This window comes from Carcharodon carcharias, chromosome 10, assembly GCF_017639515.1.
Source record: "Carcharodon carcharias isolate sCarCar2 chromosome 10, sCarCar2.pri, whole genome shotgun sequence".
NCBI lineage: Eukaryota > Metazoa > Chordata > Chondrichthyes > Lamniformes > Lamnidae > Carcharodon > Carcharodon carcharias.
In genome coordinates, this window is record NC_054476.1 from 51,456,376 (window position 1) to 51,473,577 (window position 17,202).

Here is a 17,202-nt window from a genome sequence, read left to right on the forward strand (position 1 = left end):
TTGGAGGCATTACTATTTAAAAAGAACATTCTCACTGATAACATTTAAATCACTCCAAGTACTTAATCCCTTATAAAACAAACATTTCATTCAAGTACTTAATCCTTTAGCAAGACATATATTTGTATTTATAACCCCACATCAAAGACAGCTAATCTCCTCATAATCACTTGGAGCTGTCACTCAAACTGTAATTTACAGGCCCTTCGCTGTGATAATTATGGAAGCAGTCAAGCAGCACTAATCCCTTCATCAACAAACAGTGAAAAAGCAAGCACCAATTCTTTTCAACTGCAGCAGGCAGGATGTTTTATTTCAAAAATTTAAAGTGTCTGTGGATTTAAATTATTTGACAGTTTGATAGTTCCACAGAGCTTATCCACTTTTTACACACATTTATGTCAATCCTTAACAATTCCAAAGAGATACCTGATCTCTTCAAATATGCACCTGGCCACACCAAATAACTCCAGCAGAATTAGACCTTTTCCTCAAATGTCTAAAACCCATGAGTCTTGTTTTGGAAACCCCAGTAACGAAAATTGGATCTGTTTGAAGGTAGCTCACTTTACATGTGCAGGTGCCTCTGTGAACCATGGATGTGCAAAGTTCAACCCACCTCCATTTCCTCTCCCACCCTGGCAAAAATGGTAGGTGTCAGATTTGGGGGCAGGGCTTCCAGAATTAAGGCTCCAGCGCAATTTGGGCTAAGGCGCAGAGCCCTTCCCTCTCTGCGAAAATTCAAATTAAACAGTCTGGTAGCATTCAGGCAATCAAGAGAAGTGGTGGAGAATTAGAACTGGGTATCATCAGCATACATGTAAAATCTGACCCAATGCCTCTAAATGATGTCATCGAGGGGCAGCATGTACAAAGAGATGGGGGCTGATGATAGCTCATTGGGAGAATACTGGAGAGAAGGAAAGAAAACACTGTTGGAATAAACTAATAGAACACAAAGGAAGCCAGCACACCAAAACAGATTATCTGGTCAATTATCCAATTGCTGTTTGCACTGTCTTTCTGGACATGCCTACATTACAATCACTACTTTTCAAAAAATACTTAATTGGCTGTGAAGTGCTTTAGTTCTGAGGCTGTGGAAGGCACTTTCTAAATGTGAATTTTTAAATTCCCAGCCGGATGGGGGAGGCATTGGGGAAGGATATAACTTTTCCGAAGTTTAATGATCTCACTTGAATGGTCAAGGTCAGTGAATGTACCTTTAAATAACACATCCTACCACTGCACCACTAATTTCAGCCACTGCTCAATTTTCCACACCCCAGTCGCTCACCTACTCTCTAACAATCCCTAACAATCAGTATTCATCCCTAACATTCATGTACTTCACCTCACCCTCACAGGCCTGGCTATTTAGCACTGTTGCAAGCCTCATACCCACATTTCGCAACTTGCACACACCATAAGCTGTTCCTATGACAGCTATGACCCCTCTCTCAGAAGGTAGCACACAATTGGAAGCAGCAGTAACTAACAAACGGGGAGAGGCATGCCTGCATGATCAAACCCCCTTGGAGAAGATGGTGCTAATATCACAAGAAAGGTCATTGCTGATGCTGTGGCCATCGGTAGGGCTGAAACCATTGAGGATGGCAGTATCTTCATACCTAATCCTTCCTCTCCCATCCCACTTCTCCCTCATCCCGCAGTCTGTTCTGACTGAGAAACTGTTGATATAGCATGCATTTCTTACTCTCCCCTCTTCCCTCACCACAAACCAAACCTATACCTCTTTCCTTTCGGATATCCAAGAACTGCAACCTATCTAGGCAGTGGAGAAAATAGTGAAAATGAGGACACATCATCAGATGATTTCACAGTCACAAGCCCTGATATTGACACTTTGTGTAGCTTAAGAGGATAGGATAGAGATAGGATCTGAACATGGGTGAAACAGGGCAGGAGGGGAGGGATAGCATAGGTGTCAGTTCACCAGAGGTCATGCACTTCAGGAGGACTCAGATGATGTCTTTGATTGGGCAGGCTACCACAGAGAGCTGATGGCTGTGCACACCCAAATGTTGGTGCACTGGGAAGTCTGACAGAAAGCCTGTGTTCACTGTCGAGGAGGATAGAGGAGTCTAACATCAAGTTGGCACAAGGCTTTGTGCAGACCTTGGAAGCAATTCTTTCCAACATGGAACAGGTTGCCACTTCCATCAACACACCTATGGACCCAATCACGATGCAGCAACTGGTAGCTGATATCTCAGCCTCAAGTGCAACCCAAGCAACACCCACCTAATGCCTGGTGCTGCCATGGAAACGTTTCATCAAACTAAGCACATCAGTAGACAGCTGCCATCATGACTCTGAATACCAGTGTGTAAAGGGGCTTCACAGCTCTCAAGCACTTGTTCTTCAACAGATTTGCTTCCTAAACACCTTCTGCAGTTATGCCCTCCTGCTGAAAGCTCTTCTTCACCTCCTCCTCCCTCTTCTGGCAGTTTGTCCTGCTCTATGTGGCTTCTGCTCATTCGCCCAGTTATCATGCTCATTCCAAGAGGAAGCTATATTTGGCCACCATGTCTGTTAGCATGTTTTGTGTACAAACCATTAAGTCAGCAAAAAAGTAGTCCAGCATCAGCCAGATCACACCATATAGATTACTGAAAATTTTAACAAGTATGGGAAAAGTGCCTTTACTGCAGAAACTATTTTAGAACTGTAAAGGGTCTTATAGCACTCAAAAATGGGTGCTGCTGATCCCAATCTTACTATTTAGTCTTGCTTATGGAATGCATCCATTTTTCGCAAAGTCTCTGTAACATAGTCTCCTGCTTCATATGCTACACACATTCCATGTCTTGAGAATTTGTGTCAGTGCTGGGAAGAGCAAGAGACATCCAACATGTGGCAATTTTGACCTGGCAGCTGCTGGATTTTGCTGTGATGTGACTAAGTTGCTGTTAAGACACTGTTGTGAAAGACATATGCCAAAGTAGTACAAGTGAAATTGTGTGAGCTTTGTACTTTTATGTACATCAGATTCAGTCTTCCATTAAGGTAATACTGTAGTTCAGAAAAGCAGGGCATTTGCAGCAGTGGGATACAATAGTATCTCAGTAATTAATATACAGGAGCTATTTTAAAAGTTATTTGATGAACTTATGCATAGGAATTGAAAAATTATACACAAGCATCTCCGAGAAAAGGGATGTACATTTCAGAAATGTAGGATTAAAAAAATTAAATTTTAAGGCAAGAAAACTTAGTGATACATTACAATTGTACATTCTGGCTCGACGTTAAGTAGCATTGTTTTTTGCACTGTATTACTGGGAAGGTCATTTTAGGTTAATGCATTTTTCTCATTAAAAACTTATTTTATTGCAAAATTCCTTTTTGATCAAAAATACACCAAGGACATTTTAAAAAATGAAACAGTGGCTGAAGCAGTATTTTTTTTGTTGCAATCTAGCCAGAAGGAGGGCAGTCCCCAAAATATTTAATCAATATTAACAAACAAGAGTGCAATCAATTTTAAGATAGCCCAAATTAGAATCACAGTACCTGTTTTCAACATAGTAACATGCAGAAATTCATGAAGAATACTCAGGCAACTGATCCTCTGAAAGCCCCACAGAAGGTTCCAGAACGAGACAGTACTGTTTGACTTATGGCACAAGTTGCAATTGATCCACACCATATTTTCTACTGATGTGCTTAGTTTGATGAAACGTTCCCATTACTGTAAAGAAGTGTTGTTTCCTATGTTTCTAACTTTCCTTTTTCTTACATATCTGACTCTGCATACATTCCATTAATTAAATAGTCCACTTGCACGTAGTCTTTCCTTTTATAGCTTTCAAATGCTTTTTGAGCAAACAATAGAATACTCACTAAGAGAAACAGCAGCCCAAATATTAGTATAGTTATTAATGAAGTGGTATCAGCTAAATACTTGATTAGGGATCCAGCAGGCACTGAAGGAAAGATGTAATTCTTCCCATCATTAAAAGCAAGTGTAGTTCTGGATTTTATTTCTGGTGGCTTTGATGCTTCTCCAGCCACTGTGGATGTGGGCATGGTTCCAGGGGTTGAACTACTCACTTTGGTTGTATCTCTTTGTTTCTGCTGCGTTGTTGCTTCCTGTGTCGTCGACCCATTTGTTGGAATCACAGTCAACATAAGGGTTTTGGTGGTTGATTTGGGGGTTGATATTTTCAAGGAATGCATTTGCTTTGTAGTAGTTTCAGGGAAAGTTTCAGAGGCAATTGAATTACTATTGAGTTTTGTAGTTGATGCATTTGCCATTGTAGTTTGATGAACAATTGTTGACGTAGTCTGCTGTCCAGTTGACATTGGTAGATTGTTTTTTGCTGAGCTAGTGGGGAGATGCGTGGTATATTCAGTTGATGATGTGAATATCATTGGAGTTGGTTCAGTGACATTTATTGATGAATTATTTGCAGTGGGGGCTGTTGTAATCACTGCATTTATAGGTAGAGCACCTGAAGTATTTAAAGCTGTCAATGTGACATTAACAGTTGTGGTTGTACTTGTGACTTCTTGTAACATTGTAGCTGTGGCTGTGGCTGTTTGGGTGACAGTTGGTGTTATTGCAGCTGTGGCTGTACTGGTGACAGCTGGTGTTACTGTAGTTGTCATTGTGGCTGCAGTTGTACTGGTAACCACTGGTGCGGCTGTGATTGTACTGGTGACAGTTGGTGTTACTGTAGTCGCGATTGTGGCTGTGGTTGTATTGGTAACAGCTGGTGTTACTGTAGTCGTGATTATGTCTGTGGCTGTCCCGGTGACAGTTGGTACAGTGGTGATCATTGAAGACGCTGAAATTGTTACCTCTGATTTAGTTTTATTTTTTGGAGTGATTCTTGGAAGCCTTTTATTAATTATTCTAGTCCTTTGTACACGATTTAAAAACATCTTGATTGGTAAACCTTGCCCTAGAATACACAAAAAAACCTCAGTTAAAAATTTTTAGTAATGCTATGCACCTTCTCACTATTCCTGAATGGTTACTCAGAATGTTCACAGTAAGACATACGATAGGTCTGCTTGGATGTTCAAGATCCTTTTACCCAACCCACATAAACAGCAAGTCAAACCAATGTAATTTTCAATACTGTGTATCATTGAAAAGAGCAATTGGAGGTTAACCATTTCCACACAGGACTGAACTACTTTGATTAACTTCTGCTGATTGTTATTGGCAGAGGTTTGCTTGTCCTTTCAGTCAGGGAATAACAACATGCCCTCAAAGGCCAGAACAATAAAGCATAAAAATATACTTAATTTTAGAAAAGTGCAAATTACTTCATCCATGTAATCTGCATACAGTCAAAGAAAAAGAAAAACAAACTTATGAAAAGATTTCTGGACTTAAAATCAGAAACATTTTACATTGTTATCAGAGAATTGCCTACAGTCATTAACATGTGACAATTCTATACTTTTAAAAAATAAATTGATTCTGTTCATACCTATTTGCAAAGCTTTAACATCTTCCACGGACACTCCTTTACAGATCTGAATATCAAGACAGTGTAAATAAAAGCAGAGGTTTTGTTTTTCTTCAATCACCACCCAGTTACACTCCAAGCCATCTGCAAAAAAAGTTAGAAGAAAAACTTACACATCATGCACTGCTTTTAATTTACTAACGAATTCACACACAGGTACTGTATCTACAATAAATTAAGGGCTAAAAATCGGTTTGAGACATTTTTTGGGTGCGATGGTTGTGGATAGAAGGATATATGCAATGGTTCCACCAGGGGGCCTGGAGGTTCTGATACCACCCTCGAAAGGGATTAGTAGCAGGTAGCCACTGAGGACAATTTCTAGAGTCTAGCCCCGAGGAGCTGGCAACTGTGCTATTAGAAGTCTATTGGTCTCATGTGGGTGGTCAAGATCAGTGAATGCATCTTCAAATGAAGGATTTGAAACTTGGATTGTTAACAATAGCTGATTTCCCTCAGGGGGCTGTTATGCTGCACCACCAGCCACTTTCAACTTATCCTGTGGATTGCGTCATGTTGAGAAAAGTGGGCACCAATAGGGTTCATGTGACAGCACAATAAGAACAGCGCAGTTGCTTTTTTGCTTTCATGGGATGTGATAGTCACTGGCAAGACCAACAGTTGATAAGCAACAAATATTAGCCGTGACATTGATGTTCACATCTCACGAAAGGATTTAAAAAAAGCAACATCACAAATCTTAATGATGTCACATAGCTCTACTGACTGATGTGATTGGACCATTCAAGGTCCATTCAACAAATTTGAAAGTCACTCACCAAAGATCAAGGGTCCAGCTGCAAGAAGGGCCCAGGACTAGCATTATTTAAAGGGCCAAGCACCCAACTTGCAGGTAAGGTGATGTTGAAGGACCTCTGCTATTGCAAAGTGCCAGAAATTACTCTAGGATATTTTTGGTGTTGTTGTGGTGCGTTCCTGTATTTGTGGTATGGACTGTTGCTGCATCCTCACAGGGAGGGCAGAGGAGTGGGTGATCTGTCCACACAAAGGTATCAGGGCTGCAGTTATGGTATTAACGTTACTTAATACTCAAGCCCTCCAAGCTTGATCTTCAAGGCGTGTGGCACTTTTCTTCACTTACCTTCCATACATTTCCAACATTAGAGGTTGCTGGGTTCACAGGGGTCCTGTCTTGGAGGAGCTAAGAATCAAGCCTGAGGCCTGATGCTTGGCAATGTTGTCCCTGCAACCCCTTATAGCAGTTGCTGCCCCACCAAAGAGCAGAATTTATTGCCCGATACCCCCTCCTGCAATCTGGTTCTCTGCTATGACCAGACCTAAGTTCCAACCTTTAATCTATCATGGGGCCTGGTTGTGATGGGGAGGAGATATCCAATTTAGTGGTGATAGGATACAAGTGAGATTGGTTACTTAAAAAAAACATAGCCATATCAATTTTAAATAAATCAGGTTTCTCCAAGTCAGTGCCATAGAAATGTTTTAGGAAATACCATCTCCCCACCTTGACAGAATCCATCCCTGCCACTAGTGTCCCTCTCACCCACGACCAAACCCTATCCTCAGCACCTTTACCATACCCCGTTGCCATTCATCAACCTGCTGCACTTTGCTTTTGCCTCCATTGCCTCATCTGCACCCTACCTCCAATTATCAACTTGTTCTAAAGATCAGTGACTCTCTCACCCAGTAAATGTATTAATATTTATTTCTGTTCATTGAAGTGTACATTCTGATACTTCATTAAAGTATAATTTAGGAAAAGAGGATTTGATTTTAAAGGGAAATGCATGTAAAATATCATGAAAATGTCACAATAAAATTGGATTACTGTATAATAAAGTTTCATTTTCTGTATAAGAATTCTACATAGGTACATCTTTGGGATTATAAAAGGTCAAAGTAATACAGAGCTGCTTTATTATGATGTGATATATATGTTCAGGTATTCAATTAGGTACCTCATAAGAGGTTTGTTACAACTAATTAAGTGTATAGTACAAGAGACAAAATGTAGTAGTACATTTTAAAAGACAGGAAAGGAAGAGTTTGGGTTAATGCATGCTCCTCGGATTGGTGGTGTATGCTAGGGGCGCATTTTTATTCCTGATTTGGAGTTGAACTATCAATTTCAAAATTCCATAATGACACAAATGTAGGGAGCTTAGCAAATGCTGAGGAGGAATGCAAATGACTTCAGGAGGTAATACACAGGTTAGCAGAATGGCAGCAATCAATAAAACATCCTGAGTATTCTCTTGCTCCCATATTTATCTACACTGACATACTTTACCTTGGTCTGCTACATTGTCACAAGTTAGATTACATTCTTCTACACCACTGACACGACGGGACTTCAGCACTTTGATTCCATTATTTTGTAAATTATACATTGCGCTCGCAGGCAAAAAGGAAATGGATATGTAAAGAATCAGACCAAGAGTCGTCCACATTTTTGGGGATAATCCAAACAAAATCCTGGTTTGGCCAGAATTGCAGTGTAAAGGAGTCATTGGTAGACTGATCCAATTCTGTTTGCTTTTTTCCAAATCTGAAAGAAAATTATATAAAAAAAAATGGTTATAGAATTTTTTAAAAAGTAATTTGTCATCAGGGGGCCTGACAATCTGTATGTGAATCTCAGGCTTCAAATCTCAGCATTGATGAATATTTGAATGCGGTTAGTCCCAATGGGGGATCTTTTCTAGTTCTCAGCTTGATTGCTTGCAAACAAGGTGGCTCACAGAACCAACTTGCCCTTGTCTCTAACAGGGAGACAAAGAATCAAAAAACCACACCCATGTCAAACGATTAGGAATGACACTAATGGCTGCCAAGGAAAGACTTGTGTACCTGATCATGGCTCCTTACTCCCATGGAGTTCTAATGCACCATGTCACCGCACTTGCTTTAAAACTACTTTTCTACAAAATATGCTGTCTTCTTTTGTTATTAAAAGAAGTATAACACGCAGATTGATAATGCGTTTGTGTATTACAGCTACCGACACAACAGATAATATTTTAGGGGTAGCATTTCCTGGGGCGGTGGCGGTATCTCCTAATCATCCACTGTAACTTTAGAAGAAGATCTGCAGAAACCCTTTAATCTTTACACTTTAAGCTAACCCAGCCTGGTTGGCAATGCTCTTTTTCACTATAAAAGCTTATATATTAATTTCAGGTAAGTTTAAAAAGTGTCCAATCTCCTTGAGTACTTTTTAAAACCTAGTTTGATACTGTATTGGTGTCAGCCTCACCTCAGTCTTACAAGCTTCCTCCTCTTGGACCTTGACTCTGTATTTATTATGGAACATGTGTTGCTACTGTGCAGTGTTGATCTTGTAGTATAAGTGAGTGCAATTAAGGCTGGAAAATGGAAATAAATTATAGATCAAAAAATAACTTTCAATGGAGCAGCTGGTCTCTTGGTTGAACCCACCGTGTTCACAATAATAAAAGAAGGTAAAGAAAAAACAAAAAAATTGAAACCACTGGAAAAACTGAAATAAACATAAAACTAGGGGAAATACTCAGCTGGTCAGTCAATATTTGTGGAGCAAAGGACAGCTGGGTAGTTGAATATCATGGTCATGGGATCTAATGAGGGCCAGTGTGGCTCCATTAGCAAACAGAGTCTGTCCAAAAATATTCAAGGTCATGGCCAGAATATGCACAGCAGTGTGTAGATATAAATGCTTGTACACTAAAAGCAGTCTTAGCTGAATCAGTTATGGCTGCATAAGATGCTTCAACCTAGGCAATAAACAAGTTCATCTATGGTATAAATCATGCGGGAAAGAACTTGAAATAACTGAGTTCAAAATAAGAGGTATCAGGAGCAGGCTTATTTCAAACAGCTCCTCTGGAGTCTAGAGATATGGGAATAGAATAGGAAAGTAGGATTGAGGAAGATCAGCCATAATTTTATTGAATGGTGGAACAGGTTTGAGGGGCTGAATGGCCTATTCCTATTTATTATGTTTTTGTGTTCTTTATATTTGTAAAAACGCTAAGGTACATTCACAGCAAGCTATATTTTCATTGCTGCTGTACCCTTATTGATAGCTAGAAATTTTGACTATCTTTAATTTTGTGTCAAAATGCTAAGGGTGAGAAGCGTTAGCTGAGGATGAGTCAGGAGCTACACGAACTCAACTCGCCCAGTGTTTAGACATTTTCTAAGTTAAAAGGATTTTGAAATTAAGCTCTCTATGGACCATGCTGAGTCCTTTATACAATAATGTAACTGGCTGCTTCATACAATGTTTGGGCTGCATTTTTGTAAGACGCATATTTGGCAAAAGATGACTCAAAGCTCTAAGATCTAAATTAAACTGTCCTGAATTTGGCTTTTCAGGAATATATTTTCACAAATTTAAATTGAATTTCGTTGTACATTAAAAGAATGTATGAAGTCCAAAACCCTATTGTGCATTGGATTGTGCCACAGTGTACACCCATAATCTCACACAAGTTTTACCAATCTTGGAAATGTTGTGGAACCAGGACATAAGGTTTAATACTTCCTTATAAAAAAATGAAGTAAATAAAATTTAGTCAACAGGTGAGTCACCCCAAGCCTTTTGGCACATCTTCCAGCAGCTGGTTAAAAGGACAGAATATGCAGGAACCTGTCTATTCTAGCAGGGGAATGGTGCTCAGCATAGAGGAAGGGGTTAGGGAACAAGAACATTGCTTGAAGCTGTAATCGAGTTTCTGATCAGATTTGTCTGGAGTTTGATACTGTTTTGAGCACAAATTAATAGTTATGACTTTGTTTTTAAAGAAAAGATACAGCAACTGCGTGAGTACAATCAACATACTTTAATTCAGCACTGCAGAGTTATCTTAAACACTTCAACTGTGTATGACTCAAGAGTGCCCCCAGCAGGAAAGCATAAATTCCCATCATAATCTTTACTAAAGTCAGCTTCCTGCTTTTGTGCCACATCAAATGATCTCACCATTTCTCACTTAAGCATTTGTCCACACAGGAAAATAATTCTTTATTCTCCTTCATCACGATGGAGAATATTCTTCCAAAGCAAGATGATGTAAAATTCTGTGTAGGGTATGAGTGATATGTCACACTGCTTGGCCATCATCCAATAATGGACCAGCAGAAATTTCCTCTAATTAACTTTTGGGAAGACTGACACCACTGTCTTCAGTCCCCGTCACAAACTCTGTTCACTAACCAGTAATTCTAATGGTCCCTCTGACCAGTGCCTGAGGTTGCACTGGACCATTTTCAACCTCGGTATTCCACTTGACCCTGAGCTAAGTTTCTGACCCGACACCCTCTCTATCACCAAGAAGCCTACTTTCACTTCTGTGACTATGGCCGTCTCCACCCATTCCCTCAGCTACTCTGCTCCTGAAATATTCATCCATGCCATTTTTATTTCTAAGGCTTGAATATTATAATGCTCTTCTGCAGTCTTCAGTAAACCTGAGCTCATACAAAACACTGCTTCTCATATGCTAACTCACATTAAGTCCTATTCATCCATTATGTGTATGTCCATTGACCTAAGCTCTGGAATTCCCTCCCAAAACATCTGACTCTCTCTCCTCCTTTAAGAGGCTCCTTAAAAACTATCTCGTTTAACTATGCCTTTGTTTACCTGTCCAAATATCTCCTTATGTGGCTCAGTGTTTGATAATGTTTGCTTGAAGCACCTTGGGATGTCTTATTAGGTTAAAGGTGCTACATAAATGCAAGTTGTTGTTGATGACGAAAGGAAAATGCTGAACAAACTAATGTATAAAAGCTGTTCCAACAGGCTTCACTTCATTCTGTTATTATGATCCGTCATCAGTATGGCCCTCCATTGCTATTAAACTGGAAAGTAGCTGCTAGAAATGGCACAGAATGTCAAGGGAGTTTGGTTTACTTCAGATGCCATTAGTAGCTCAACACAGATAAAATGCTGCTGTCATTTCATGTCTTATGTACATGAGGTGATTCAAACTTTAGTTTCTAATTGTAATATTAAAAAATTCATCATCACTTCACCAACACCCCCCGACATCCTCGACATGCCTGCTGGCCCTATACGCGTAGCTTTAGCTGGCGAGCTACAAGTCCAATTTGTAATCTTTCCCTAACAGCCACCATGCCATGAAATAAAATCACGGTCAACCAAATTAGTGTTGCCAATCCTGCAAGAGGGAAACAGCCATTTCTTTGAAGTTACCTCCTGAGGCAAACTGGTTGAAGATTGACACAACCTGTTAAAAGAGGCAATAAACTGGTTTGAGTTTCAAGCAACCTCAAAACTCAAGATCACTATAGATCAAACATGGTAAAATTCACTTATGAAATTTATTGGATCAGATTGGTGGTTAGAGAGACTTCTGGGCACATAGACAGTAGTACTGTAGTTCAAACTGGAAATATTAATCTGCAGACATTATCTCATTGCTCTGGAGGCAATATCTTTAGTCTGGATACAGTATTGTGGCAGTTATGTTACTGACCTAGTAATACAGAAAACATGAATTTAAATCCCACCACTGCGGTTAAAGAATTTTAATTCTTTTTTAAAAATCTGGAAATAAAACATTTATTTCAGTATAAGTCACCATGAAGCTGTCAGACTGTCATTCAGTAATTTCCTTCGGAGAAAGAAAGACTTGCATTTATACAGCTGTAACAAGGCTATGCTTATTTTTGAAAATATGATTTTTCACTTTCAACTGACTGGAGCTTTTGCAATTTGAAATGAGACAGCAAACTGCTTAAAAATGCAACATTCCAAGGTGAAGGTGAGAAACTAACCAATCACCCTCAGGGGAGTGTGAAGAGAGAGACATTTCCTATAATCCAGACATGCATCAAAACTCATAACTGTCTCAAGAAGAGACATTAAAAATGCGAAGCACTGGATATTGAAACAATGGCTGCCACAGACAGACACACCCAAAACCTATTGGAATTACACAATGGTTTAAGTATTTCATGGCAAGGCTGCCATCCACTAAAGAGAGATTGCAAGAGGAGGCAATGGCGTACTGGTATTGTCACTGGACTACTAATCCAGAGACCCAGGATAATGCTCTGGGGACCCAGGTTTGAATCTCACCACAGCAGATGGTGACATTTGAATTGAAAAAAATGTCTGCAAAATTTGCATGAAACCATTGTCGATTGTTGTAATAAACTCCCATTTGGTTCACTGATATCCCTACATGTGCGGCAGCAAAGTGGTTGGCTCTTAAACGGCCTAGCAAGCCACTCAGTTGTTTAAAAACTCTACAAAGCCTCAAAAGGAATAAAACTGGACAGACCACCTTTCGACCCTACAAAGCCCTCCTTAATAACATCTAAGGATTAGTGCCAAAATTAGAAGAGCTGTCTCACAGACTAGTCAAGCAACAGCCTGACACAGTCATCCTCAGCGAATCATGTCTTAATGTCCCAAGCACCACCATCACCATCCCAGCAGAGGTGGCAGCATAGTGGGAAACAGTCAGGAGGGAGTTGCCCTGAGAGTCCTCAACATCAACTCTGGATCCTATGAAGTCTCACGGCATCAGGTCAAACATGGCAAGGAAACCTCCTGCTGATTACCATGTACCGCCCTCCCTCAGCTGATGAATCAGTTGTTGAACACCACTTGGAAGAAGCACTGAGGGTGGCAAGGGTGCAAAATGTTCTCTGGGTGGGGGACTTCAATGTCCATCAACAAGAGTGCAGCAGCACCATTACTGACCGAGCCCTAAAGGACATAGCTGCTAGACTGGGTGTGTGGCAGGTGGTGAGGGAACCAACAAGAAGGGAAAACACACTCATTCTTACCAACCTGCCTGTCACAGATGCATCTGTCCATGACAATATTGGTCGGAGTGACCACCGCGCAGTCATTGTGGAGACAAAGTCATGCCTTAACATTGAGGATACCCTTCATCCTGTTGTGTGGCACTACCACCGTGCTAAATGGGATAGATTTCGAACAGATCTGGTAAATCAAGACTGGGCATCCATGAGGCATTGTGGGTTATCAGCAGCAGCAGAACTGTACTTGAACACAATATGTGACCGCATGGCCCAGCATGTCCCCCACTCTACCATTACCATCAAGCCAGGGGATCAACCCTGGTTCAATGAAGAGTGGAGGAGGGCATGCCAGGAGCAGCACCAGGCTAAAAATGAGGTGTCAACCTGGTGAAGCTATAACACAGGACTACTTGCTTGACAAACAGCATAAACAGCAAATGATAGACAGAGCCAAGCAATCCCACAACCAATTGATCAGATCTAAGTCCTGCCATATCCAGCTGTGAATGGTGGTGGACAATTAAACAACTCACTGGAGGAGGAGGAGGAGGCTCCACAAATATCCCCATCCTCAATGATGGGGGAGCCCAGAATATCAGTTCAAAAGATAAAGCTGCATAAGATAAAACGTGCTACAATCTTCAGCCAGAAGTGCCAAGTGTATGATTCATCTCGGCCTCCTCAGGAGGTCCCCAGCATCACAGTTGCCAGTATTCAACCAATTCAATTCACTCATGTGACATCAAGAAACGGCTGAAAGCACTGGATATTGCAAAGGCTATGGGCACTGACAATATTTCGGCAATAGTACTGAAGGCTTGTGCTCCAGAACTTGCCAAGTCACTAGCCAAGCTGTTCCAGTACAGCTACAATACTGGCATTTACCTGGCTATGTAGAAAATTACCTAAGTATGCCCTGTACACAAAAAGCAAGACAAATCCAACCCGGCCAATTACCGCTCCGTCAGTCTACTCCCGATCGTCAGTAAAGTAGCAGAAGGGGTCAACAGTGCTAACAAGCGACACTTGCTTAGCAATAACCTACTCACCGACGCCCAGCTTGGGTTCCGCCACTCAGTACCTGACCTCATTATAGCCTTGGTTCATACATGGACAATAGAGCTGAGCTCCTGAGGTGAGGTGAGAGTGACTGCCCTTGACATCAAGGTTGCATTTGACTGAGTGTGGCATTAAGGACTCCTAGCAAAACTGGAGTCAATGGGAATCAGGGGAATACTCTCCACTGGTTGAAGTCATAGCTAGCACAAAGGACGATGGTTGTGGTTGTTGGAGGTCAGTTATCTCAGCTCCAGGACATCAATGCAGGAGTTTCTCAGGTTAGTGTCCTCGGCCCAACCATCTTCAGCTGCTTCATCAATGACCTTCCTTCCATCATAAGGTCAGAAGTGGGGATGCTCGCTGATGGTTGCACATTATTCAGCACCATTTGCAACTCCTCAGACTCCATGTCCAAATGCAGCAAGACCTGGACAATATCCAGGCTTGGGCTGACAAGTGGCAAGTAACATTCATGCCACACAGGTGCCAGGCAATGACCATCTCCAACAACAAAGAATCTAACCATCGCCCCTTGATGTTCAATGGTATTACCATCACTGAATACCCTATTATCAACATCCTGGGGGGGTTACCATTGACCAGAAACTGAACTGGACTAGCCATATAAATACTGTGGCTACAAGAGCAGCAGATCAGAGGCTAGGAGTCCTGTGACAAGTAACTCACCTCCTGATTCCCCAAAGCCTGTCCACCATCTACAAGGCACAAGTCAGGAGTGTGATGGGATACTCCCCAATTGCCTTGATGAGTGCAGCTCCCACAACACTCAAGAAGCTTGACACCATCTAGGACAAAGCAGCCCACTTGATTGATTGTGGATGTGGTGCCATTCATTCCCTCCACCACTGACACACAGTAGCAGCAGTGTGTACCATCTACAAGATGCATTGCAGGAACTCACTAAGGCTCCTTAGACAGCACCTTCTAAACCCACGACCACTGCCATCTAGAAGGTCAAGGACAGCAGTTAGATGGAAACACCACCACCTGCAAGTTCCCCACCAACTCACTCACCATCCTGACATGGAAACATATTTTTGTTCCTTCACAGTCGCTGGGTCAAAATCCTGGAACTCCCTCCCTAATATTACTGTGGGGGTGCCTACACCACATGGACTGTAGCATTCAAGAAAGCAGCTCACCACCACCTTCTCAAGGGCAACTAGGAATGGGAAAAAATGCTGGCCCACATCCCATGAATGAATATAAAAAAAAAGATGCTGGAATTCTGAAATAAAAACAGAAAACGCTAGAAATACTCAGCAGGTCAGGCAGCATCTGTGGAGAGAAAAACAGAGTTAATGTTTCAGGTCAATGACTTTTTATCAAACCTAGAATGTTTTCTTTTGCTGGTTTGGATTTCAACACCTACCTTAATTTTTCTCTGATTCACCTCAGCTCATATCTCTATTGAACAGCACATACAGCAGGTCAACAATCAGTTCTCCAGAGTGGAGAACGGGTTAAGTTACTTTCCTGTCATGAAAATCTCCAAGGAAATGAAAGCTATACTGTAGAAAACAGTTCAAGTTCAAACAGTGAAATTAAAAATGACATGGCTGCCAAACACAGAATACTCTTCCATTGTAAGTTTTGGCATCTAGTGATATAATTTTTTTTTAATATAAAAGGCTTTGTGATTTGTATAGTAACAGCGCATGAAGGATCAATAACCTTGTAATCTATCCATGTAACTGACATCCCTGAGCCCTGGAACCATTCTTTGTAAATCTTTTACTTTTTGAATTCGTTCATGGGATGTGGGCGTCATTTTTTAGGCCATCATTTATTGCCCATCCCTAATTGCCCATTATTTTCTTCACAGCCTTCCTCAAGCCTGGTGCCCAGAATTGGACACAATACTCCAGTTGAGGCTGAAGCAGTGTTTTATAAAGGTTCACCATAAATTCTATGAACTCTATGTCCTTATTTATAAAGCCCAGGATCCCATATACCTTATTAACCACTTTCTCAATCTGCCCTGTCACCTTCAGTGGTTTGTACACAAATACCACTGGGTCGCTCTGTTCCTGCACAGACTTCAGAATTATACCCTTTACTTTATATTGCTTTCCGCATTCTTCCTTCTGAAATGTAACACTTCACACTTCTCTGCATTAAATTTAATTTGTCTCGTGTCCTCCCATTCCACCAGTCTGCCCATCCTCATGAAGCCTTTCACTCTCCTCATCACAGTTCACAATACTTTCAAGTTTTGTGTCATTTGCTAATTTTGAAATTGTGCCCTGCACATCCAAGTCTAAGTCATTAACATAGATCAAGAACAACAGTCCTAATACTGCCCCCAAGGAACCCAATGTAAACCTTCCTCCAGCCTGAAGATAACATTAACCATACACTCTGTTCACTGTCACTCAGCTAACTTTGTATCCATGCTGCCCCTGTTCCTTTTATGTACTTTAACTATGCTGACAAGCCTGCTAAATGGCACTTTATCAAATGCCTTTTGGAAGTCCACTTGCACCACATCATCCACATTACCCTCATCAATCCTCTCTGTTACCTCATCAAAAAACTGAAGCAAGTTAGTTTAACAAAATTTGCCTTCAACAAAACTATACTGGCTTTCCTTAATTAATTCATATTTCTCCAAGTGACTGTTAATTATGTGCTGGATTAACAATTCTAAAAGTTTTTCCACCACCAAAGTTAAAATGACTGGTATGTAGTTGTTGGGCTTATCCTTACACCAACAAAGATGCAATATTTGCAATTCTTTCCAAATGGCTTGTTTAAGTCTAATTTCCTCCAAATAGCTAAATTTTCATTAATGAAATTTCCAAGTTGCCATTCATTACCATCAAGTACTTATCAATGATATAGTTTGCTA

The 17,202-nt window shown here is 40.8% G+C and overlaps 1 protein-coding gene across 1 annotated transcript in view; it reads right to left on the minus strand.

The window, feature by feature from the left end:
• Positions 1–286: 286 nt before the first annotated feature.
• Positions 287–17,202, minus strand: part of LOC121283127 (integumentary mucin C.1-like) — a 69,773-nt gene continuing 52,857 nt past the window's right edge. Inside the window, exons 2-4 of the mRNA XM_041197263.1 lie at positions 7,780–8,037; positions 5,469–5,591; positions 287–4,931 (exon numbers count right to left, since the gene is read on the minus strand). Of these exons, the coding sequence (XP_041053197.1) occupies positions 3,760–4,931; positions 5,469–5,591; positions 7,780–7,999 (1,515 nt within the window). The 5' untranslated portion in view covers positions 8,000–8,037 and the 3' untranslated portion in view covers positions 287–3,759. The remainder of the gene's footprint in view (positions 4,932–5,468; positions 5,592–7,779; positions 8,038–17,202) is intronic.